At 50.4% G+C, this 24,329-nt stretch overlaps 1 protein-coding gene across 10 annotated transcripts in view; it reads right to left on the bottom strand.

Moving 5' to 3' along the window:
* Positions 1-24,329, bottom strand: part of Mgrn1 (mahogunin ring finger 1) — a 55,201-nt gene that overhangs the window by 1,640 nt on the left and 29,232 nt on the right. For 3 of the 10 annotated variants that reach the window (XM_050135720.1, XM_050135671.1, XM_050135678.1), the window contains exons 5-16: positions 23,836-23,953; positions 19,175-19,241; positions 18,797-18,846; positions 16,320-16,367; positions 14,980-15,048; positions 13,495-13,654; positions 11,062-11,171; positions 9,339-9,404; positions 7,719-7,945; positions 5,966-6,089; positions 5,650-5,692; positions 4,194-4,292 (exon numbers count right to left, since the gene is read on the bottom strand). In XM_050135720.1, coding sequence (XP_049991677.1) covers positions 4,194-4,292; positions 5,650-5,692; positions 5,966-6,089; positions 7,719-7,945; positions 9,339-9,404; positions 11,062-11,171; positions 13,495-13,654; positions 14,980-15,048; positions 16,320-16,367; positions 18,797-18,846; positions 19,175-19,241; positions 23,836-23,953 — 1,181 coding nt within the window. Of the gene's footprint in view, positions 1-2,008; positions 2,054-4,193; positions 4,293-5,649; positions 5,693-5,965; positions 6,184-7,718; positions 7,946-9,338; positions 9,405-11,061; positions 11,172-13,494; positions 13,655-14,979; positions 15,049-16,319; positions 16,368-18,796; positions 18,847-19,174; positions 19,242-23,835; positions 23,954-24,329 lie in introns of those variants that run through there. The other 7 variants (XM_050135703.1, XM_050135714.1, XM_050135728.1 and 4 more) reach the window with 4 other exon arrangements.

The following is a 24,329-nucleotide window of genomic DNA, read 5'->3' as shown; positions in this document are numbered from 1 at the left end:
TCTAGCCAAGAGCTTTGCAGCTGGATTAGCTGGAGTTCAGGCAGCTCTAGCAAGGGAAAGTGAGCAGATGGGAACAAAGCAAGGTGGTACTTGGGTTGCCTGAGCAAGCAGCTCCACTGGAGCAGAAGAGGCCCCAGAGCCTGTCTGTCTTCCAGGGGTCCACTCTGTGATGCTGTGTGGTGTTATCCCAGGGAAACGGTGTCCGCAGAAGCAGCGGTGACACAGACAAACCAATCCTACCCTCTCTCTTTTTTTTTCTTATGGTGCAGTCCCCAGCTGTGACCTGTGTTTAACTGCTGAAGTCCAACCTGAATTCCAACACAGCTGTCCCTTCCTCCTACAGAAGCTATAACGACAGCGCTGTTATTTCAGGAGCTCAAAGGGGCACAAGGATGTTGAGAAACAATGAACCCAAACAAAACGAAAGAAACCACCACACCAGGCCAGGTTCCCTAGCTGCAGCCTAGAGTCTGGACACCAACCTGGCACTTCCCAGACAGACTGTGTGAATCTGCCATGGTGCCATTCTTCTGGGGAACCTGACATGAAAGGCTACCAGCCTCTCTGTAAGAACCTAAGGAAGGCCGGGCAGTGCTGGCACACACCTTTAATCCCAATACTCGGGAGGCAGAGACAGGTGGATCTGAGTTTAAGGCCAGTCTGGTCTACAAGAGCTAGTTCCAGGACAGGTTCCAAAAATAAACCCTGTCTTGAAAAACAAACAAAAAGAACCTTAAGAAGAAAGAGTCCCCACCTTTGGGCCTAGTTTTCAGTGATGTTTCTGTAACCAGCAATCTGACAGGACTAAGAGTGGGGTGTGTGTGTTACTACAGAAGGCTTCAGAGACAAGATGGACAGGTTCTCAGGGGCAACAATGGTCTCAGACAGGAAAGCTCAGCAGGGCACGAGAGAGTTGGATGCCAGAGAGGGGACAGAGGCCACAGTGACAAGTGAAGAGAGGCATGAAGCAAGCCCTCTGGACAGGAAGCAAGGGGTTTGTCTTGAGACAGGGTTTCTCTGTGTAGCCCTTGCTGCCTTGGAACTCAGATCTGCCTGCCTCTGCCTCCCAAGTGCTGGGATTAAAGGCTTGTGCCATCACACCTGGCATTATTTTTTTAATGCTTACTTTTATTTCCATTTTATAGTATGAGTGTTTTGCCTGCATGTAACTCTGAATAGAAGTTGCATGCCTGGTACCTACAGATGCCAGAAGAGTATGTCCAATCCCTTGGAAACGGAGTTATAGTTGATTGTGAGCTGCCATGTGGGTGCTGGGAATTGAACCAGAGTATTCTGGAAGAGCAGTCAGTGCTCTTAAATACTGAACCTTCTCTCCAGCTCCACAGGACACAACAGACCTGGGAGGACACATGTTCCATAGACAGGAGCGTTGACGGGAATAGGTGATCTAGAGTCTCCCATGGCTGGTACAAATTTAAACTACTGTTTAAAGCCACAACCACAGCTGAGGCAGGAGGAATGACTATTAAAGGCCTATTTGGGCTAGAGAACAAGTTTAAGGCCAGCCTAGGGAGTTAGTAAGACCTTGTCTCCAGGGACAGAGACCTGTAAAGAAGGCTGGGGATGTAGCTCAGCAGTAGAGTGCTTCCTACTTAGGTTTAATCCCCAGTACAAAATTTTTGTTTTTAAAAACCACAGTGAGACTACTGTATGCAGCCCCCAGGATGCTGTTCCACATATTCCTAGGCTTCCTGATCCTCCAACTCCTTCCTCCTACCACGGACAGCAACTCCAGAAGCCTGGGTTGAGTCACTGTTCAAACGACTCTACATTATTACTTTCAAAGAGCCTGGATGGGCACCTGTCTGAACGGGAGACCCTCTGGTTCCAAAGCCAGGACCCCAGGAGCCACCTTTCAGACACAAAGGTGCAGCAGCCATCAGTGGGCTCTGGACTCTGAATCCAGAAAGACCTCACAGGGGATTGGGCTCTTCTCTGCAGATACACCCAGTCAAGCCAGCAGAAGTGTGGAGGAAAGGTCACGTACCAGCTTACTCCTCTATACCAACAGAGCAGGACTCGGGACCCAGGGCTGTGCAGAGAGGAGGGAGAGACAGATGGAGCTCAGTTAGCAGAAAGGCATGGACTTTAGGGGCAGGGGCAGGAACTTTCTAGAAACAGACTGCCCACACATCACCTGCTGAAACCAAGTAGTAAGTACAACGAGGACAGATTCTGGACAGCTTTCTAGCCAAGAGAGAGACGTGTGTGCGCGAAGGCAGCAGGCATAGTCCTCTTGTGGCTATGGAGTCAGGTCTCTGGGTCATGGAGAGGAGCTGGCAGAGGCACCTGCTTTTTCAGTTTTTTTTTTCCCCCCTGGTTTCTCGAGACAGGGTTTCGCTGTAGTTTTAGAGCCTGACCTGGAACCAGCTCTTGTAGACCAGGCTGGCCTCAAACTCACATAGATCCATCTGCCTCTGCCTCCCAAGCGCTGGGATTAAAGGCATGTGTCACCACCACTCGATTTGTTTTGTTTTTTGAGACAGGGTTTCTCTATGTAGCTCTAGCTGTCCTGGAACTTGCTCTATAGACCAGGCTGGCCTTGAACTCCTACCTCTGCCTCCCAAGTGCTAGGGTTAAAGGCATGCACCACCACTGCCCAGCTAACTTTCTCACTGTTTTATGAACTTTCCCCAGCCTCGTTTTCCCATCTTCAGCTGCACCAGGAGGTGGTGGTGCCAATGTCAGAAGTGAAGACACCAGCTGCATGTGTGCTCTTCACCAAGATGAAGATATGCAGCCTCTGACAAGAGCCAGGAGAACAGACGGTAGGTGCCATTGTGTAAGGAAAAACATGCGGGTGTAAAGCCACCATACAAACTCCTTCCCCACACCCCAGTGCTGAACACATCAATGGTAGCGTCAACAAGATGTGCAGGGACAGCAAGCTAGCCTTCTGTCATGGGCAAGCCTCTACAGGGGTGGTTCTCGGAGAGCAGCTAGGATCTGGAAGCAGTCACTGTGCAGAACCCTCTCCAGCTGACTGCCTCCCTCCTACTTGGTACACTTAAACGAGGCCTGAGACCCTTGCCTACAGTTATCTCTGTGACCAGTCCTGATGTACTGCAGGCCACAGAGGGACTAAAGTATTCTGTGCTTTCAGGTCCACCTGCAGGAGCAAAGCTCATACTGGTATCTCAAGAGACCCAGGGACCTCCCCCAAATTCCTGCTTAGCCAAGTTTACAATAAAGATGGGTACTTGAGATGCTTCCAAGGAACATACTGCAATTGTGCCCTTTAGGATATGCTGCTCCCAAACATGCTTCCGGTAAGATGACCCATAGCTACTCTCCCACACCTCACGACCCATGTTCCCAATCAGCCTCTATGGGTCACGTCACATTCAGGAGACAGAGGCCCTTTTCATCAAAGGGTGTCACAATCACCCAGTACCAAGTGGCCCTGGAAAAGTGAGCAACACTGACCTCAGGGCCAAGCAGGGAGCAAAGGAGTTTCCCTGACACGTGGAGTGGCCCATCTCCTTAAGTGGCTGCTCTAAGAACCAGTCTCAGAAGGTGGAACAGCTGTTTATCAGGATTCCCAGGACCAAAGCAGTTGTAAGTTTGAGAGACCCACTTATAACCAAGATTTGGAGCCCCAAGTGTGAACCCCAAGTGTAAAGCTGAGAACTTCATCCTAAAAGAACAGACAGCGGACGAACTAAGTGATAGCTTGTGCCTGAACCTTTACAAAAGAACAGTAAGTCCCTAGCCCACTGCCTGTGGCCCAACCAATAGACCCCCACACGTCCAGTGCTCTGGCCTGGCTGGAATGAGCTGCTGTACACCTGGGCAGTGGCCTAGGTAAGCCACAGGCATGGGCCACAAAGGAAGGCAGACTGCAGCCTCAGCAGAGCCAGACTGGCCTCCCTGGGCCTCCACAGGCAGCAGCCAGAGAAAGGACTTAGTATTTTGGCAAACAGCTTGTCCTGCCTTCCTCAGTCCAAGTTCAGGGTGGGAAAGAACCCTAGGGCTGCAGGAAGGCAGAAGGCAGACTAAGCCTGGCCTGCGTCCTGCTGCGGGATTAGCAGAGTACAGCTTAGAGTCAGAGTGATGCCCTGGACTCTGAAGGGGCACAACAGGTCTCACTCGAGACTCCCCTTTCCTTCCCCTACCCTCAGAGACAGAGGTAGGCTCTGCCTAAATGTCTATGCGAGACTTGGTGCCATTACCTGGTAGGTAAATGTCGGCAGGGGGGACTGGTTGGCTGCAGCCATGGTGCTGGGGGCTGCCATCCTGCAGGACATCATCAATAGAGGGCACTCGGCTCCCTGCAGCAGGTAGAGGAGAGAGATGAGGCTGCACAGGCAGGGCCAGGTCCCTGTGGTCCACTCTGACCGCAGGGACTCCAGGAACCACAGTGAGGAGCACATCCATGAGGTGGGAAGATTTCTTTCTTTCATTTCAAAAGCAATCTGGCTGGGGCCAGGTGGTAGCTGTCTTTTGCTTTTCCTTGAAACTGAGCAGTCAGGAGTGGCCCCAAAACCCTGAGTGGTAGTGAGCTGTAGGGCAGACTTCTGAAGCAGCCCTGAGAACCATGGCTACTTTTGCCCCACACAATTCCTCAACAGCTTGAGCCTGCATTCCTGATTCCTGTTTCCTATAGGTGACTCTTCTGCCTAGGTAAAGAACTCTCAGAGGGTGGGAGGAGCCTAGGCACTAGGTGGGAAGCTGAGGTCCTCCCTGCCTGAGATAGAAGACAGAAATACAAGGTCAGGCTAGAGGGGCTAAAGACACAGCACATTGCTCCACAAGGGCCACTTCCCTCACTCCCAGGGTGCCAGCCCCCTGCAAGTGGGCCTCATGGGGGAACCTCTCAGCAGGGCACGACACAGCAGCTGCACGGATTGAGTAAGTCCATTCTCTGGACCTCACTGTCAGTTGAGCCATGTCCTAGTCAAGTGGTCTTGGACATTTCCTAGATGTCAGACTTGAACCTTGCTTTACTTTTCTGTCCAGCAGTGGCATAAGGACTAAGCAGAGGCAGGCCTGGGGGCTCCTTACCACCCGACATGTCCAGCAAGAGGAGTGGGGGAGGGCTGGAGAGATGGCTCAGCGGTTAAGAGCATTGCCTGCTCTTCTAAAGGTCCTGAGTTCAATTCCCAGCAACCACATGGTGGCTCACAACCATCTGTAATGAGATCTGGTGCCCTCTTCTGGCCTTCAGACATACACAAAGACAGAATATTGTATACATACACAAAGACAGAATATTGTATACATACACAAAGACAGAATATTGTATACATACACAAAGACAGAATATTGTATACACAATAAATAAACAAATATTAAAAAAAAAAAAAGAGGAGTGGGGGAAGCCAAGTCTCCTAGGCTATCCATTAAGCCCTCCACTATAGTGAGGTAAGGAGATACCAGCTGTCCTCAATTCATCAGGAAAAGAGATAGTAAGGCAACTTCAAAACACACCAGGACAAATAACTAGCACACCTGGGCAGCCCTTCCTGAACACACGAGGTGCTGGCCAGTGACACAATGCCCTTACCACCACCCCTGCACACTGACCATTCAAGTCTCTGAAGGCAAGAGCTGGGGCAGGAGACTGTCCCTAGCCAGGACCCAAAGTTTACCAAGGGTGTGAGGACAGACCTGGGAGAAGGGGCTCACCTTGCTTTAGGGACGGCTCATCCACCTCCTCTGTTCCGAAACTCTAGGAGACAAAGAGGAAAGGCTCTTGTGAAAACATCCTCAGGCCAAAGGGGCCAAATTCCTGAGACTAAGCTAAGGGCAGTGGGCAGCAGCTGCCACCCAGGACACAAGGATGTCACTGGGGGCTAGGCATCACATGTGGTCTTGCTTATAAGCCCTCAAAGTGACTCCTCCACAGGGCACCAGAGTCAAGGACACTGACTTGTCTGCTGTGACATCACATTGTGGCAGTGCTTAGAGGACCAGCCAGGGCCTCACCAGAAGCAAGCCTCACCTCAGGGGAGCTGCTCTCCCGCAGCGCAAGTTCCACACCGCTCGGTGGGAGAGGAGCATCCGAGTCCTCTGAAAGCTTCTCCTCATCCTCCTCATGGATGGGGGATGATGGAGACCGCAGGGTGCTGGAGAGGAAGGAGGTAGTGCTGTAGAACGGCTACATTAGGAACACAATCCTGCCAAAGCCACACTGGGCCAGCAGCCTTTGCATATGCATACCTGGAGACATGTGAAAGAGGTCTTTGGGGAGAGGTGGCATCTCTGCACAGATTCAAAAACACAGACCTGACCAACAGAGGCTCCCCAAGGAGAGGTGAACTTCAGCACAGGCCTGAACAACCAGAGAAGTGGACAACAACCTCCCACCTCCACAGATATCAGCACAGGCCTAACAGCCTGAAACTAGAAGGGACACATTGAGCCCAGGCAAACAGCAGAAGGGACTGTATGTCTCTGGAGTTGTTCTGCTATGTATTCATAGTATAGGGGCCTGGGCAGCTTGCAGAACACATACCTTTCTTTTACTTGTCTCCTTAAGGAAGTCAGCACAGTCAGACTGGCCACCCCATGCTAGTCTCCAAGTGAGCAAGCCTGACTCTTGGCCAGCCTGAGGAACGTGTTACTAGAGAGGACCCTTGTGGTGCAGAGATGAGGGTGCAGCTCTGCAGCAGAGCACCGGGTTGGCATGCACTCGGCCCTCGGACAAACTCCAGAAACAACCAGGTACACAAATCCCAGCTCTGACAGATTAATAACTTGGGCAGAGAAAAGCAGAAAAAGTTGTACTCCAAACACCAAATCATCCAGTCATTAAAAGAATTCAAGTTTGCAAAAGAAATATAGCTCAGGGGCTGGAGAGATGGCTCAGAGGTTAAGAGCACTGACTACTCTTCCAGAGGTCCTGAGTTCAGTTCCCAGCAACCACATGGTGGCTCACAACCATCTGTAATGAGATCTGGCGCCCTCTTCTGGTGTGTGGGCACACACGGAAGCAGAATGTTGTACACATAATAAATAAATTAAAAAAAAATATAGTGGTGACATATGCCTATAATCCCAGCACTAAGGAGGTAGAAGCAGGAGGATCAGGGCTTCTAGGTCAGCCAGTCTAGGTTGCGTGAGAGTATCTCAGAAGAACCAAAAATAATAAAACTGCCAGGCACGGTGGTACGTGCCTTTAATCCCAGCACTCAGGAGGCAGAGGCTACAGAGCTAGTTCCAGGACATCCAAGGATACACAGAGAAACCCTGCCTTATATAAATGAGCTAAATAATATATATATGTATGTATGTATGTATGTATGTATGTATGTATGTATGTAATGGTCTTGGACATTCTCTAGATGTCAGACTTGAACCTTGCTTTACTTTTCTGTCCAGCAGTGGCATAAGGACTAAGCACAGGCAGGCCTGGGGGCTCCTTACCACCCGACATGTCCAGCAAGAGGAGTGGGGGAGGGCTGGAGAGATGGCTCAGCAGTTGTCTTAGGGGCACTAGGAACCTCAGCCCAGCACCATTCCTGATGTACTGTTCTGCTCAGTGTTGCTGGCTGTCATCAACTAGAGAAGGGTCTGACCTGTTGCTGGACATTCTGAGTCCCAGTGATCATGCATCATGAAGTCTATAAAACCACCAATAAACCTCGCCAGTCTCTCTCACACGCACACATAAGCAGCCGCACCGCCAGCAGAAAACACCCTTTCACTCAATGTGGTAACACACCTCACCAAGGCAGACTGGGCACTGGCCTCACCTGTCCGGAGATTTACTCTGTGGCTTTCCCTTCTGTAGGCCGCTTTCTATGATTCGATCGAGTCCAGCGAGAGGACAGCTGGCCTGGGACAGACCATCCGAGATGCCTGAGTAGGTGATTTCTTCATAGAGGGGAGCTGATGGGATAGCCGGGGAGACAGCCCGTAGACCATTGAGTGCCTCGAGTAAGGAGATGGGTTCATAGCCAGGTGGGACACTGTCAGAATTCTGTGGGGACAAAGCCAATGAGGAGGGCCCAGCCAGGCTTCTTACCCATAGCCATGAAGCCCCAGAAATGGAACATTCTCCGCCCCAGACCTGCTTTGCTGACTGTGTCTTGCTCATGCCACCTTCCAGGGACTTAAGCCCCAATTCCTGTCGAAAGCTACCTTGCAAAGTGGAAGCTATCCTGTTGAGGAGTCCCTCAGCCACCAGCTTCAGCACACACCCAATACCCAGATGGTCAGCAAGGCCCACAAAAGCCACTGTCTCCATCATTGCCAAGCCCTTACACAGCTGCTGTTCCCAGCTTGCAGAAGTCAAAGTGTGAGGGGTTAGTGACAGCAAGAGAACTCAGGAGCAGGCAGAGCAGAGCCATGCCAGAGGCAGAAGAGCGTCGCCAGTGCTGCCCTGGGCCAGGGGAATGCGGCCTCCAGGGACCCCAAGCAGGGTGTCAGTAGGAGTGTGGCTACCATAGCCCCACATCAGGAATAGATGGATTTGGCAGGGGTAAGGGAGAAGGAACGTGCCCAGTTTCCAGAGAACAGTCAGGCCATGGAGTGCTGTAGGACTGTGCTGTATTGCTCCCATAGGCTCTCACAAACCAAGTTAGAGGAGCGGGGCTCCTAAGTGCTTCCTACAGGAAGCTCTGGACTGCCCGCCCTTGGCACTGTGGATAACAGGATAGGGCGGCACCCCTAGGGAACGTGGTGTGCACCAGACTGGTGGTGGGGCTTAGTCCTCTGGCTAATTCTCACCACAATCGCCCCCAGCCCCATACCCTCCACAAAGGACAGACTCAGCTGCTTGCCAAGCTCCTTCCCTCAGCTACAATAGTTACACTAGCTTTCAACAGGTTCTTGCCAGGCCAGCAAAACTCCAGGAAGAGGTCCAGCCTGGCTGCTACCTGACTTTTGATCTCTCTGTCTGATCCCGGGGGTGCAGGGAAAATGTCAGAAAACCAGAGTCCTTAGCCCGAAGAGTCAAACTTGAAGATACAGCCAGCCAGGGGTGCAAGACGGACAAGCATGCAGGGGGTGCCATGTGCAAAAAGGAGCAGCGAATACCAGTTCCACCTTCAACATCCATTCCACTGCCAGCAAGAAAAAAAAGGGAAACAGGGCACTCAGAAGCCACGGCGAGCAAAGCTGGCGAGAAGGGCAGTGCCTGAGGTTGGCCACCACCTGGCACCAACACCAAAGAACTGGCTTTGCGCCAACAGACCTTCGGCTTTGCTTGGTCCACAAAACTCCCTTCCTGGGCAGGGGCACCGGGACTAGGAGAGCGGATTTGACAAAGTGTGTTAAACAGAGTAGCCAGGGTTAAAATGACCTCCCACACTTGTTGGTTTCAAAAACAGGGTCTGGGGCAAAAAGAGAGCTATATGACCAAACACACTTACTGTTTCCCTTTTAGGTTTCTTGCTGGCCAGGGAGGCAGGGTGCGACTTTGATTTTTTAAAGGGACACTGTCAAAATAAAAATCACATGTTTTACAACTTCTACCTCCACATGGCATGGGGACTGGTGGGGCAAGGCGGGCCTCTGGTTTACTGCCCTCCATGCACGCCCAGGAATTCTCTAACTATGGTTGACCTTAAGACCACACTCAACACAAGAAGAATTCTGCATGAGGCCCTGTGCAGGCTGCCTGCACATCAATACCCAGTTCCTGGGAGCCCTGCAGTGTGCCCACTCAGAGAGGAGCCTAACCTCAGCCCAGCCTGTTCATGGTCTGGGGCTCCGGCCAAGGTGACCTGAGAGTGGCTGGCTCTCAGGCTCACCATTACCCTAAAGATTCTCTGGAGACCACATCTGGGCACTTCACAGGGCAGGTGGCAAAGAACAAGAACCCACTAACAACTTAAGTACTTTGAACCCTGCAAAAGGTAGGTGGTTCCCAGGTAGATTAGAGTTCCTGGCTAATTACAAATCAAGATTACACCCACCCAGTAACTGGCTCACTCAGGATAAGAGGGCCAACAGGAAGGGACCTATCTGGCCCTCAACCACCAGGACAAAAGCAACAAGCAGCCCCACACTGCTGAGCACGAGTGGGGCCTCTGCGACACTCAGATCCCCGCTTTCACTGGGCATTCCCACCTCAGGCCGTCTCTCCTGCAGCCAGCAAGCACACGGTTGGCGAGTGTCCTAGTACGCTAGAAGGCACAGGTCTCTCAGCAGCCCTTGTGTGTGGCAGGGGACGACCCACCGGAGTGGGGATTCTACACCTCAAGTCCAAGTGTCTGAGCACAACCTCAGTTTTTGAAAGAAAAGCCAAAACTCTGAATTTTATGGGTCCCTTGTAGGCTTTTAAATGTTGACATAAGGCAGTTACTGTGGTACAGCCTTTAATCCCCACACTCAGCAACCAGAGACAGGCCGAATCATCAGTTCAAGGCCATCCTGGTCTACAGAGTTAAGTTCAAGTTCCAGTACACTCATCACTACACAGAGAAACCCTGTCTCAGAAAGATAAATCAAACAAACACGTTGGCCCAGTTTTCAGAAATCAACTGTGAGAGTACATTGCATCTGGGGACTTGCTAATTGTAAATAAATAAAGCAGGGTTCCAGGAACAAAGACTATGCCCCCTAGATGTCAGGCCACAGGGCTTATTGCTCTTTCCTCTTAAAGTGGAGGCAAGACCTTCAAAAGTCTGTGGTCCCTGCAACAGATAACATGGGAACCCCAGAAGGCCGTGGCCAAGATTGGGCTCTCCCTCGCTCTCTACTGCCGCAGCTTTCTGCAGACTCCACCCATTTCTAGGCGTCTCTCCCTCTCTCTGAGCACTTCTGCCCAAGTCTTATCTCTTCGTTTATGTCTTGCTCTTTCCATCCTTTAATTGACAAGACCTTTCTGGTCTGCCAGAAGCAAAATCTACGTAGACAGTGGGTCTACGGAGAGAGCCTCCAGACTGAGGCTGAAGCCAGCCCACAGGCAGTAACATATAGGTGCCCTCCAGACAGCATCGCCTAAAGCAACAGTGGAAATGCTGGCAAACATTCAGCTCAGAGGTCCCACCCTTGCCCAGCAGAGCCTGGTCCCTGATTAATACCTCACAGGCTGCTGTGGGAGCCATGCCCGCCTAGCAGGCAAGCTGAAGGAGGAGGAAAAGCACTTACAGAGTGCTCATCATGGTCCACACTCTGGGCCAAGACAGGGCTGAAGGAGATGGGAGACAGGGCCCCTGGCTTCTTCCGAACAGCCCGGATCTGCAGGAGAGCTCGGAATGCTGTGGCGGAGAGAGAGAGAGAGAGAGACATCTGAACAAGAACAGAGTCTTCAGAGGCATGGGTGGACAGTCTAGACTGTGGACACTGCCGCTCACAGTGCCCAGGAACACGGAACATGTTTCCAAATCAGAGGCGGAGGGGATCCTTAGCAGATGGGAGTCCTGGGCAGCTTCTAGGGTGGGCAGCGAAAGATCAACAGCTGTTTAAGGACCTCTGCTTAAGTCACAGTGGCTGTGGCCACCACTCACGGACCACAGAGATCTCCTGACTACAGGCTCCTGCAGGAAGTGCAATGTCTATCACAGAGACAACTGACAAATTAGGACAGAGGTCATCTCCTAGTGCCAGTTCTACCCACAAGAGTGGCCCAGCAGGAAACCAGGCTACATTCCTAAGACAGTGAGTAGAGGTGAAGCCATGAACCTGTGACAAATGTGCCACAAGTCAGGATCAAATCAACTGTGCCGTCAGCCTGCACCCTGAGGAATCAGCAGGCACAGGACGCTGGCACTTCTAGTCACATCTACATTTTTCAGTACGATTCCCACTCTCTCTGAAGGACAGGCCAGTGACACCTGGGTCTGTGATGGGAAGCTTCCGTCTCCACCTCCTATTTGAGGACCCCAACTTGAAGTCATGGCACACATGAAGATTTCAGAGGCCCAGTGGCAGGTCCTGGTTCCTGCAGTAAGTTCTGGTACATTCTAGGTCCTACACCAGGGCCCTTTCTTCCCAGTCTTCCGACCTCAGCCTTACACAAAGTGGCTATCCTGACCATAACCCATCACTTTTATGGTTTGTTCTGCAGCTTCCCATCTGCTTCCAGCACTGGACACAAAAACACACAGCCAGCAGGGCGGTGGTAGCTCACACCTTTAATCCTAGCACTAGGGAGGCAGTGGCAGAGGCAGGTGGATTTCTGTGAGTTCAAGGCCAGCCTGGTCTACAAAGTAGGTTCCAGGGCAGGCTCCAAAGCTACACAAAGAAACCCTGTCTCGAAAAACAAAACAAAACAAAAACATCAAAAAAAAAAAAAAAACAACAAGCCCCACACACAGCCTGTATGCCCTGTTCATCTGGGGTTTCTACAACAGCCTCATGTCTCCACAACCATCCACACTTGGATACACAGCAGCTAGGTGAGGAAGGCTGCGTATTGAGGGGTGGAACTGAAGTCATGCTCTCTATATGCAGTCTAGCCTAGGGCACATACTTGCTCCAGCCCTGTCTGACCTCTGGATCCCACCAACACTCCCAGACTACTCCAAGACATGGCAAACTGGGTAGAGATGCTCAGCTTCACTAGCAGGGAAAATTCGCCCAGGCTGAGGCCTGTAGTGAGGCCTTGGGACACCCTAAGCAGCTGTGCATTCAGGACAGTAGGTTCACAATTGGACACCCTAAGCAGCTCTGTGTATTCAGGACGGTAGGTTCACAAAGGGACTCCCTAGGCAGCTCTCTGTATTCAGGACGGTAGGTTCACAATTGGACACCCTAAACAGCTGTGCATTCAGGACGGTAGGTTCACAAAGGGGTAGTGCTGAAAGGATTGTTCCAGAAAGATGCAGGTCCTGGCCATCCTGTTCACTGGGTACCGCCCTATTCACTGGGGACTACCTATGGAAGAAAAGAACCTCTCCTTTGTCACAAGTGGGCACCAAACCTGCAGAAATCTAGGCTGGAACACTGTCTACTTCCCTTGAAAAAAGAGCTATGAACTGCCCAAGCCAGTCCCACCTATGGTCCCCTGTCCTACCTAGGCTAGGTCTCCCCTGGACACTGAGAAACCCAGACTAGGCACTATATTGTCCTTGTCTGTATATGCAACCTATCCTGTGACCCAATGGAACTGCCACAGTGCAAACTCACACATTAGATGGACACACACCCAACTCTTAGGGGACAATGACTATAATGGGCTGCTTTCAGACAATGGGATCGAGAGCAGTAGCCAAAACCCCACCATTTCTGAATGAAGAAGCCATTTCTGATACTTTACTAGCCATGAGCTTGGGTGAGTTTCTTCAGAGTCCACAATGTTGGCAGACAACCTGACCACCACCCAACACAATTTTCTGCTTTCGACTCACTGTAAGATTTTCAAAAATAGTTCCTATGAAACCTTAACAAGATTTTGTTCAGAGCTGAATCTGCCTTGGAGCACTTCTGTGTCTTCTAGCTTTCCCTGTCCTGGAGACAGAAGGATCAACGTCATGCCTTCCACGAAAAACTCATGGAGTTTCTATTTCTCATGCAATAGGGAGTGGTGGTCCCCAGACTGGCTCCTGCATCTTTCACAACAGGGCCCCGGGTAATGCTCACGCAGCCGGCAGATGGGGCAGTTGTTGGCCTGGTACCGCAGCGTGTCAGCACAGGAAGTGCAAAGGCACAGGTGGCGGCAGGGCAGGATCAGCGTGTCCCGCAGGTCTGACAGGCACACCACACACTCACTGCTGTTGTCACTGTTCTCGTCATCGGAAGGCTGTGGAGACAAGGACCTGTGTGTCAGTGGCTTCACAAGAGCCTGAAGGTGGGCCTGATGCTGTCGGGAGCAGGCCCTCCTGTGTTTCCGTGTGGCACCATCCCCAGGGACTGTGTGGCAAAGGGAGTAGGAGGTGTCAGGGCACAGCAGAGCAAACACCAAGGGGGAAGCACCAGCTCATGTGGAGGGGAAGAACCCTACTCTCCCAACCGCAAACACGATGACTCTGCTATTAGGAGCAGAGAAAGGAGGGACTGCACTGAAACACGTCTTTACAACAGCCGGGGCTGTCTGTTCAGCCAAAATCATGGAGCAGCTCTAACTTGGAAATACTTTCATTATATGAGCTTTCAGAAAGCACACCAGGACCTGAAAAGTGAATGAGCAAATGCCTTAAACATAACTGGGTTAACCGGACCTGCTTGTTTATTGGAACACTGCCACATTTAATTATCTTTACACCGTCTGGGGCTACTTCTGAGCTATGGATGCAGCACCATGTAGCTGCCATAGAAACCAGTGATGGCTAACGCGGCACAGTGGTGCACACCTTTAATCCTAGCAATTGGGAGGCAGAGGCAGGAGGATGTCTTCGAGTTTGAGGCCAGCCTGGTCTACAGAGTGAGTTCCAGGGCTAAGGCTACACAGTGAGGGAGAACCAGTCTTCAAAAAACAAATAAATGACAGATGGCTCACAGCCAAAAACATGATCTGACAATTTAGTGACTTAACAAGATGCTGGCCTACTTGCCAGGAGAGGACAAAACATTCCAAAACTGCTGTCTTCTGCTGTGGTTGAGGTAGTGAAGTGTCCCTCTAAAAGACTTAGGGTTGGAGGATCTGAAACCCAGCTGTTAAAGGAGGTTCCAGGAACTCTGGGAAGGAGGACCTCCCTGGAGAAGTAGGTCACTAATGGCAGGTTCTGCGGGGGCAAGTAGATTGGGTCTAGCCCTCCCCATTTCTTCTGCTTCCTAGCTGCCATCACATGAGCTACTTTGCTCCACCTCACTTTCCCTGCCATGAACTGATACTTGTAAAACTGTGAGCTGAAATAAATCATTCTTGCTGGAATTGCTGTTTCTCGGGTAGTCAGTCAGACACACAAAAGCCTGGTAGCTTAACTACTAAAAGGAGATTAAGGGAAAATGATGGACTCTGGGTTCTGGACCTCCAGGGAAAGGCATTTTTCCCATCAAACCTTGTGGGAACTGGGTCAGGCCTGTGAAATCCCAGCACATCACCAATGATGTGCCCTCTAAAAGGCAGGTAGAAACCTGAGGCATATTACCAGCCTGGAGCTCAGTTAGCTGCCCACAAGGACACACCTTGGTCTCCTGGTTGTTCTTATTCTCGATGCCGTAGATCTCCTGCAACAGGTAGCTGACACGGTCCACCTAGAGAGCAGAAAGATGTGCTAGGGTTTTGTCAGTCTCCACTAGTGGGCTCACTGTATGTAGACCACCTCCAGAGGCGCAGGTTCCAGGGAAAGTGTGGCTGAAAGTCTGTGGTACCTGCTGAATCCCTCCTCCTGAAGAAGGGCAAATGCCAGGAAAAAGAGGCAGGAAACCCTGATCTGTACTGAGTCAGCAAACAACACAGGGAGCAAGGAATGAAGTCAATGGTCCCCCATCCATATATCCCAGAAGGCCAGGTCCCAAGCTGCCCACAATTATTGCTATTACCAGAGAAAAAAAACTTTGGACACATTCTGTCACCCACAGGAGGGCCAGAGCTGCTGCCTGTAGGTAGCAGATAGCAAGTCATGCAACTGTGCTTTCCATAAGACATGAGAGCCGTATCTAAGCAGTTAGTTCTGACCAATAGGCCTCATGCTGTTCAGTCCTGAAGTGCCCTAAGTTAATTGTTTCTAAAGTTCCATGGGCCACAGCACCCATCCAGAAAGCCAGGATCCTGGTAGCTGGCTTTTAGGAAACAAAATGGGGTCTTTGGCCCCACTAGTATGTATCATCAGGGTCTGGACCCGCCAGGTTTCCCTCTATCCATCCTTTAAAGGCTAACAAACTATACCCTACACTAACTTTAAGCAGACCTCTAGCACTTGGGTAGTTACACACAAGACCATTATTCATCATGGCCTTGAAACACAGGCTCCTGCCTGACCATCAGTCTCGTGATCGAGGTCTCAAATGGTTCTGGTAGGCATCCCACTAAATTCTTATTTTGCTCAAGTAGGCCGCCAGGAGTAACTGCTCTGTGTAGGATCACAGAATGTGTGATTCCCAAGAGAAGTTTTCCCAGTCTCCCTGTACCTGGGATTCCTCCCCATCTCCGGTGCTGAAAGAGTCAACTGAGTCCTTACCTAGTGCTGCTTTATTTCCAGGAATTTGTATAAGCAAGAGACGGCTGCCACATTTCTGTTTCCTGTCTTTCCTAACCTCCTCTGCCCACTCATTTAGCAAATACTAACTGAATGAACTAACTGCATTCTATGCACCATGGTTCAAACTGGGCAGGATGGAGGGACCTGCACTGGTTGCTGTACCACAGGGTAGCTATACAACCCATGCACTCAAAACACAGACCCCATTATCCCAGAGCACAACAGGGCAGACTCAGGCAGGCAGCTCCTGCATGACCAAAAAGAACAGCCCACGGAGTCGTGTGTGCTTTCTGCAGCCCAAGGGCCATGATGTCTGGCACTTACAATTTGCTTCTGCTTTAACGGCTTCACAGAGAAGCTGCCATCCACGTGCTGCGGGGAGAGAGATAGTTAATCTCAAATTGGTCCCTCCAAGCACTCTTGCCCATGGCCTCATGCCTGCCTTCTACAGAACCTGGAGCATCTTCTTCAAACACTCGTGCAGAACCCAACTATCATGAGTGGTCTCCAGCATGCATAAACTGAAGCCACCCAGCCACACTCTGATATTGGCTAGCCAATTCCATTACCCAGAGGCAGTATTCATGGAGCAAGAGTGAATAAACAAGAGTTCTTGGGTTTGGCTCAGTTGGGAAGGGGACACAAGCGCACAGTCAGAACTAAAATGTAAGAACAAAATGGAATAGAACCACAATGTGTTTAATGATATCCACGGAAACAGACTACTCAGAACTGGAAAGGTTTATTAAGGTATTAGAGTTGAGATTTTGTTTTTGTTTTTGTGTGTGAGTGTGTGTGTACTTTATTTATTGATTGATTGATCGATTGGTTTTTCGAGACAGGGTTTCTCTGTAGCTTTGGAGCCTGACCTGGAACTAGCTCTTATAGCCCAGTCTGGCCTCGAACTCACAGAGATCTGCCTACCTCTGCCTCCCAAATGCTGGGATTAAAGACATGTGCTACCATGCCTGGCTTTAGAGCTGAATATTTTTGCAATAATTAATGTTATTATACTTTGAGTCAACCAAGATCAGCACTCAGGATTGCCCAGTAAAGTTGACGGGCACTTATGGAAATTTCTAGAATGTGGTACTACAAAAAGAAGCCTTTCTTCACTGAGCTCCAAACTGCAAGGACTAAATGGAATGTCTGTTGATGATAGGCCATGCGCCTCACCAGATCCTGTTGGGGTACTCAAGAGGTGGCTGGCCTCTGTCCAGCTCACTCGTGTCACCTGCACTTCTGGCCCCAGAAGAGCCCAGAGACCGAGGTCACAATAGGAATGGGCTCTGCACTGAAAGAACACCTTGGCAAAAACCCCAAGTCAGCAGGACTCAAGATGAGTCAGCAAGAAATAAGTAATCCCAGGCCAATTTTGGTGGGGTCCTTGTGACCTGGGCTCCAGCCTGAAGTTCTGAAGCTAAGTCTTAGCTGCCTGCGGAGGAACAGTAAACAGCCTAAAGGAGGGTGGGGTCTAGGGGCGTTAGCAAGCAGGAACATAACACCCACATCTCTGACAAGTAAGGAGATATATGTATGTATATGTATGTATGTATATGCTCCATTTTTTATTGAATTATTTGTTCTTTTGATGACCAATTTCTTGAGTTCTTTGTATATTTTGGAGATCAGACCTCTGTCTGATGTGGGGTTAGTGAAGATCTTTTCCCCTTCTGTAGGCTGTCGTTTTGTCTTGTTGACTGTGTCCTCTGCTTTACAGAAGCTTTTCAGTTTCAGGCGATCCCATTTATTAATTGTTTCTCTCAGAGTCTGTGCTACTGGAGTTCTATTTAGGAAGTGGTCTCCTGTGTCAATATTTTCAAGAGTATTTCCCACTTTCTCTTCTTCTGTGAGGTTCAGTGTGGCTGGCTTTATGTTGAGGTCTTTGATCCATCTGGACTTGAGTTTTGTGCATGGTGATAGATACGGATCTATTTTCATTCCTCTACATATTGATATCCAGTAATGCAAGCACCATTTGTTAAATATGTTTTTTTTTTCCATTTGTTATTTTTTGTTCCTTTGTGAAAAATCAGGTGGTCGAAAATGTGTGAATTAATATCTGGGTCTTTGATTTGTGTGTATACACATACACACACATGTATATGTATGTATGTGTGTGTATATATGTATGTGTGTATATGTGTATGTATGTATGTATGTGTGTATGTGTATATATGTATGTGTGTATGTATGTATGTGTGTGTATGTATGTATGTGTGTGTGCCTGGAGTTGCACCACAGGTGGCAGATTCTCATCCAGCCCACCACTGTTCACTGAGCATCTACACTGCAAATCAGGTACCATGCCATGCCAGCTCTGAGATGACAGACAAGAGGCCACTCCTGCCCAGGCACAAGTAAGAACAGTAAATACCTGCTCAGAGGGTCAGGAAAGGCCTCCCCAGCCCTATCTGGACTGCAAGCTGCAGCCAGCAGGAGGGCAAAAAGGAACAGATCCTAAGTGAGGCAGACACACATGCCGGCAAGGCCAGTGCTGGGTGGCACCTGAGGATACTCAACCTGGTGGAGGTGGTGGCTGGAAGAGGGAAGTTAGTCTGTGGCATGGGTCTCTCTGTGGGCATCCTAGCTTGTGCTGGTGAGTTCTTAGGGGTCCTACAGGGTTGGCTTCAGTCTAAGCAATCTACCTCACTGTGACTCTAAAAACTCTTTTTAACAACCCCAGAGGATAGTCAACCTTAGGACCAGCACTTTGGGAACTAAGAATCTGTCATTTAGCCCTGCCCCAAGCTCGGACCCCCACACTCAGGCCACAGGGTGGTGGCCAGGATGGCACTTACCTTCTCAAAGGCAGCCAAGAGCACATGGGCATGTCCAGCCACTTCCACAACTGAAGCAGGGAAAGACAAGAGAGGAGAAGCCACAGTGAGGTCATGACTGGGACTCTTGCCCGTCCCCTGCAGGCATGATTTCTAGGAGTCACAACCAGTGGCAGAGCCCGGAGTCCACTCCTGTCTTGCCCTCACCTCACCTCACCCTCCTCTTTTGAAGATGTCCACATGGCAATGTCACCATCACGAGCCTCTCTGTGGGGTGTGGCAGACACCTTCCATTTCCAAAAGAGGCCTTTTGATGACTCGTGAAGAAGGAGCCCACTTCCTCCCCCACTGGTCCCACACACTTGAAAAAGAGGATGAGGAAAGACCAACAATGCTCACCGTCTCCTTCGTCCACCACAGCCTGTATGACAACTGGAAACACACCCCGATCCAGGTCAAAGTTCAGCTGAAGAAAGGAGGCAAAAATGGTCAGACTCGGGCTGGAGAGGTGGCTCAGAGGTTAACAGCACTGACTGTTCTTCCAAAGGTCCTGAGTTCAATTCCCAGCAACCACATGGTGGCTCACAGCCATCTGTACGGAGATCTGGTGCCCTGCTCTGGCGTGTGGGCATACATCGAGGCAGAATGTTGTATACATAATAAATAAATAAATCTTAAAAAAAAAATGGTCAGACTCATGGACATCAAGCAGTGAATTGGTCAATCTGAACTGGAGCGAGCAGACGGAATCAAGGCCACATTAAATCCCTCGGGTACTGACGGGCTCTCCAAGCAGAAACTCGCTTTCCCTCCTCTCAGTCCTTGACAACCGCTCACTGTGGGTGTGCCTGCTCTGACAGTTGCTATAATGGATCACTCAGTGCCTATCTTTTTGTAACTAGATTTTTCTTCACTGGGCATGCTTTCCAAATTCAGTTGGAATCCCAATCCTTTCTATGGTTGCACAGTCATTCTAGGGGGTGGGGAAGCCATATTGTTTGCCCACTCACCAGTAGAACTGTGGGCTACTTCTACATTGTGAACAATGCTACTATGTATCTGTTTAGTCTCTGTCATCCAGACCCCTGGAGACATAGCTCCAAGTTTTGGGTTAAATTTAGCTATGCAATTGTTTGATGAAAAGCATCTGGCTTAAACCCCACCAAAGATGGAATCAGACTGACACCACTTGGTTCATCCTTCCCTTTCTCAAGACAGCAGCTGCCCCCTCCACTGAACTAGAAACCCCAGAACTGGTACCATCCTCCCCCACGCCCCTGGCCCTCATACCCTGCACCCTGCTAGCAGAGGAGTACTCTGGGATTCATCTGATCCACATCTGTGGGCTACTTCCTGTCCTGTGACTAGGTTGTCCTCTGTCCCCAACTCCCTGATAGACAGAAGCTGTAGAGGACAAAATCCAGCCTAATCCAGCCTACGCAGTCTCCAGAACTCTCCTGGTGTCCAGCCTAATCCAGCCTACGCAGTCTCCAGAATTCTCCTGGTGTCCAGCCTAACCCAGCCTACACAGTCTCCAGAACTCTCCTGGTGTCTCAGGGAAGCAGCAGACATTTCCATTGTTCTAAGGAGTCACTCAAAGAAAAGTGGACGGGCCAGATGTGACAATGCACAGCTGTAATTCCACTACTCAGGAGGCAGAGGGTAGTGAGCTCAGCAGTGAGGCCCTGTCTCAAACAATGGTGGTTTACACCATTAATCCCAGGCGGGAGGATCTCCATGAGTTCAAGGTTAACCTGGTCTGCACAGTGAGTTCTAGGACAGTCAGAGCTATACATTTGACCCTGTCTCAACAAACAAACCAAAACAAATAAAATTTAAAAAAAAAAAACCCTTGTAAACTGTGAACATACTAAAAAGCATGGAATCCTGAGGATGAGCAAGCTGTGGCACGTGGATCACAACACAGTTAAGTTAAAAGCAAAATAATCACAGAACAAGCAAGTGAAGCAACTAGAGAAAGGGCCAGGACAAAGCACAGCCTAGGCCCTGTTCATCAAGGCTGGGAACAACGCCCTCTCCTCACAAACAGACTTTAGCCGGGACCTCCACAGCCTCATGGCAGAGCCATAGAGCCCTGGGCTGATGACTAAGCACACATAGTGTATGGAGACTGGCCAGAGGCACAGCTCTCAGCACACACAGAGCTCCCTTCTCCCTCAAGGTCAGGCTAGACCAGCCTGGAACACAGGACAGAAAGGCCTGTCTCTCCTCATCAGAAAAGCTGTCCCTTGTGAAGTGAGGAGGAGGAACGAGCTTGGGCACTGTCTCCACCTAAACCCATGGCCAGGTCTGTGTTTCCACATGAGGCTGCTCCTACACCAGTGACACTGACTTCTCCCATGGACGTCCTCCCCTAGGCCAGCTCTGGTCACTGCGGGCTGTGGATGTTAGTGTTGTTTATAAAACAGGAAAAGTTTCTTCCACACAGCCCGGGCTTGAGGGGTGTAAGCACACACATCTTTAATTCCAGCACTCGGGACAAAAGCAGGTGGATCTCTGTGGGTTTGAGGCCAGCCTGGTCTACAGAGCAAGTTATAGGACAGCCAGGGCTACAGAGAGACCCTGTCTCAAAAAAAAATTCTTAACACAGGGAATTTCCCACTGAAAATATGGATGAAAAAGGAGTCAAAACACTACAAAAAAAACTTTCAGGAGGGTATGGTTATTTGAATGAGCACACCCTCTCCCCCAGGTTCATAGAGTCGAATACTTGGTCCCACTAGTGAAACCCTTTGGGAAGGAATAGGAGGTGTGGTTGTTGGAGGAGGTATGTCACTGGGGAATGGGCTTTGAGGCTTTAAAAGTCCATACCCTCCCTGCCTGAAACTTCTGGTAAGATGTTAACTCTCAGCTTCTGCCCCAGTGTCATGCCTGCCTGTCACTGCACTCCCCACCACGATGGGCAAAAAAGCAAGCAAGCCCCCAATTAAATGCTTTCTTTAAAAGTTACAATGGTGCCTGGCAGTAGTGTTGCACACCTTTAATCCCAACACTCGGGAGGCAGAGGCAGGCAGATCTCTGAATTCGAGGCACACCTGGTCTACACAGTAAGTTCCAGGACAGCCAGAACTTTTATGCAGAGAAATCCTGTCTCGAACCCCCCGCCCGTCCCCCTCCACAAAAAGAACCCACGTTGTTGGTTATGGCATTTCATCACGGTGCAGGAATGGAGCCACACACAGGACTTCCAATAGAATTCTCTGCTCATTCACTGTGAACAAGCCTCACCTGAGCCTGTTTCTCATCTCCAGTCTTAGTGCAAGGCTGAGCACAATGCCTGGGACAACATGCTTAATGCAACACACTTCCTTTTGTGTCGAGGCTACAATGTCAAGGGAGACTTGTGAGCAGGAAGCAGCTGCTCTGGTCCTTCGGAAGGAAGATACAGGCAATAGACTGGGAGAGCAGCAAGTGGCATGCAGGGCACTCACAGCACCAGGCTGGACAGGGCCACCGTGGAACAGCAATATGGGGACAAGTCCTGCGCATTTACCCAGCGCAGAATTCCCACTAACTGGGACTTCTAGCACTTTGCTCTGTGATGAGGTCTCTTGTGAGTCTGCACCCCTGCAGAAGAACAATTCAGAGTGATCCTGGTGATGATGACGCTGGCCACATGCCGCCTTTACAAGGTCCATAAACTAGGCCCAGGAACCGTTTGTTTGGGTACAGGTGAGCTAGCTAGGAGGAACAGAGCCCTGAGCCATCCTAGGCTGGAAGTTCATAGGAAGCCTGAGTGCATGGGGCCCTCTACACTCTGAGTAGCCTCCAGGCAGTCTGTACTGTTCTCAGTGGTACTCTGCAGCTGTGCTGGGGGAACTCGGCCCAGAAAACAACACTCTGGGGAGGGTGGTCAGTGATCTGGTCCTGTCCTCCTCTCCCTGTGGCATCTCAGGGCTTACAGAGCACTGCACATAGCACAGCTCCCTCAGAGACCCCCTCCTGAAACCTGCACACAGCTGTGCACTGTGGTGCACACACAGAAGCCTTGGACCAAGTGAGTGACAATGGAAGAGGACAGGCTTCCACCACCAGAGGGAGCCTGAGGAAGCTGCTTGTTTGATCTGCAGGTGTGTTTGTGCACCAGCTCAGTGCCTGGTCCCCCAGGAGGCCAGAGGAGGAATTAGAATGCCAGACTCTTGAGCTGGCCTGTGGACTCTAGGAATCTGAACTCAGATCCTCTACAAGCGGAGGCAGCACTCTTTTCTTTTTTCCCCCTTTGGTTTTTTTCGAGACAGGATTTCTCTGTGTAGCCTTGGCTGTCCTGGAACTCACTCTGTATATACCAGGCTGGCTTCAAATTCACAGGATCTGCCTGCCTCTGCCTCCCTCCCAAGTGCTGGGATTAAAGGCACGCACCACCACCTGGCTGTCTGTTTTATTTTTAAGATAGAACAAAAGAAAGCCTCATATGGAAAGAGGCTGTTGGGACAGAGAGGAGCCCAGGCAGTTGCCATCAGCATGAGTCACACCCAAGTTCTTATATTCAGAGACCAATCTAAGCCTTGGAGTTTCACAAAGGGGCTCCCAGGCAAGGGTCTCTGCAGGTGGCTGCCAGAAATAAGGACAGAGAAGAAAGACTCTGAGAGAACTAAGTAGACACCACAGGCAAAGAAGGGCGGGGAGTAGGGAAGAGTAGCAGAAGCTACTCAAGCTGTAACCCACAAGAGGCCTGGGAGGAAAGGCTGTGCTGTGACTCGCAAAGCTGCGTCGTGTGATTCAGAAACAAAAGGAAAAGACAATGAGGGACAGCAGCTAAACTGTCATACTGCTTCTGGGGACAATGACAATGGGGAACCTCTCTCTGAACCTTTCCAGAACCCAGCCCTATAGCCTCCAAGACCACCACACTTGTGGCCACTAAGCCTTGCCCACATCTTACTCTTTAGTCCCTCTGCATATCTGACCCAAGACAAAAACCTGGCCATTCCCAGGCTGCCAGGGCCAGGAGGGATCTCCTTGGCACCCAGTATAATGTACCAGGCAGAAGACAGAAAAACCAAAGAAGGAATAAGAGAAAGCAGGGCTCCCCCAGTTACCTCATCATCCTTCCACTCGGAGAAGTCAATCTTGAAAGGAGGCAGCGAGAACTGCTGGCTAACGCCCCTCTTGTAGTGGACGGTCTCAGACTGCAGAGAAGGGTTCTTACAGCTGTACCTGAAGGCAGCAAGGCAAGCACCTGACTCCTATGGAGCCATGGGTCCCTGCACCCAGCCTCCCACCTCCTTCTGTTACTCATCTGATAGCCAGCTGAGCGGGCAGCCATTTGTTTTACAGGGGTTGAGAGCCTCAGTCATCTCAGATATAGGAACAGGAAGCAACCCTCTTGGCCAGGTGGTCCTGGCTCTTACAGGTGCTTCCCACTACCAGCTCTGCTCACCACGAGGCTGCCCTGTCCTGCCCATTTCTTCCAGAATCCCTGCCAGCCCAATATCTCTGCTGCCCTCTGGATGGGAAGAACATGTCTACGAGGCATATAGTGCATTTACTTTTTCAGAATGATCGTAGTGCAGAGCTCCCTATGCCAATGCTT

The sequence above is a fragment of the Alexandromys fortis genome, unplaced genomic scaffold (genome assembly GCF_014885135.2).
Source record: "Alexandromys fortis isolate MF-2015 unplaced genomic scaffold, M_Fortis_MF-2015_v1.1 scaffold_29, whole genome shotgun sequence".
NCBI classification, from domain to species: domain Eukaryota; kingdom Metazoa; phylum Chordata; class Mammalia; order Rodentia; family Cricetidae; genus Alexandromys; species Alexandromys fortis.
Note: the sequence above shows the minus strand (reverse complement) of the source record. Positions and strands in the feature narration are given on the sequence as shown.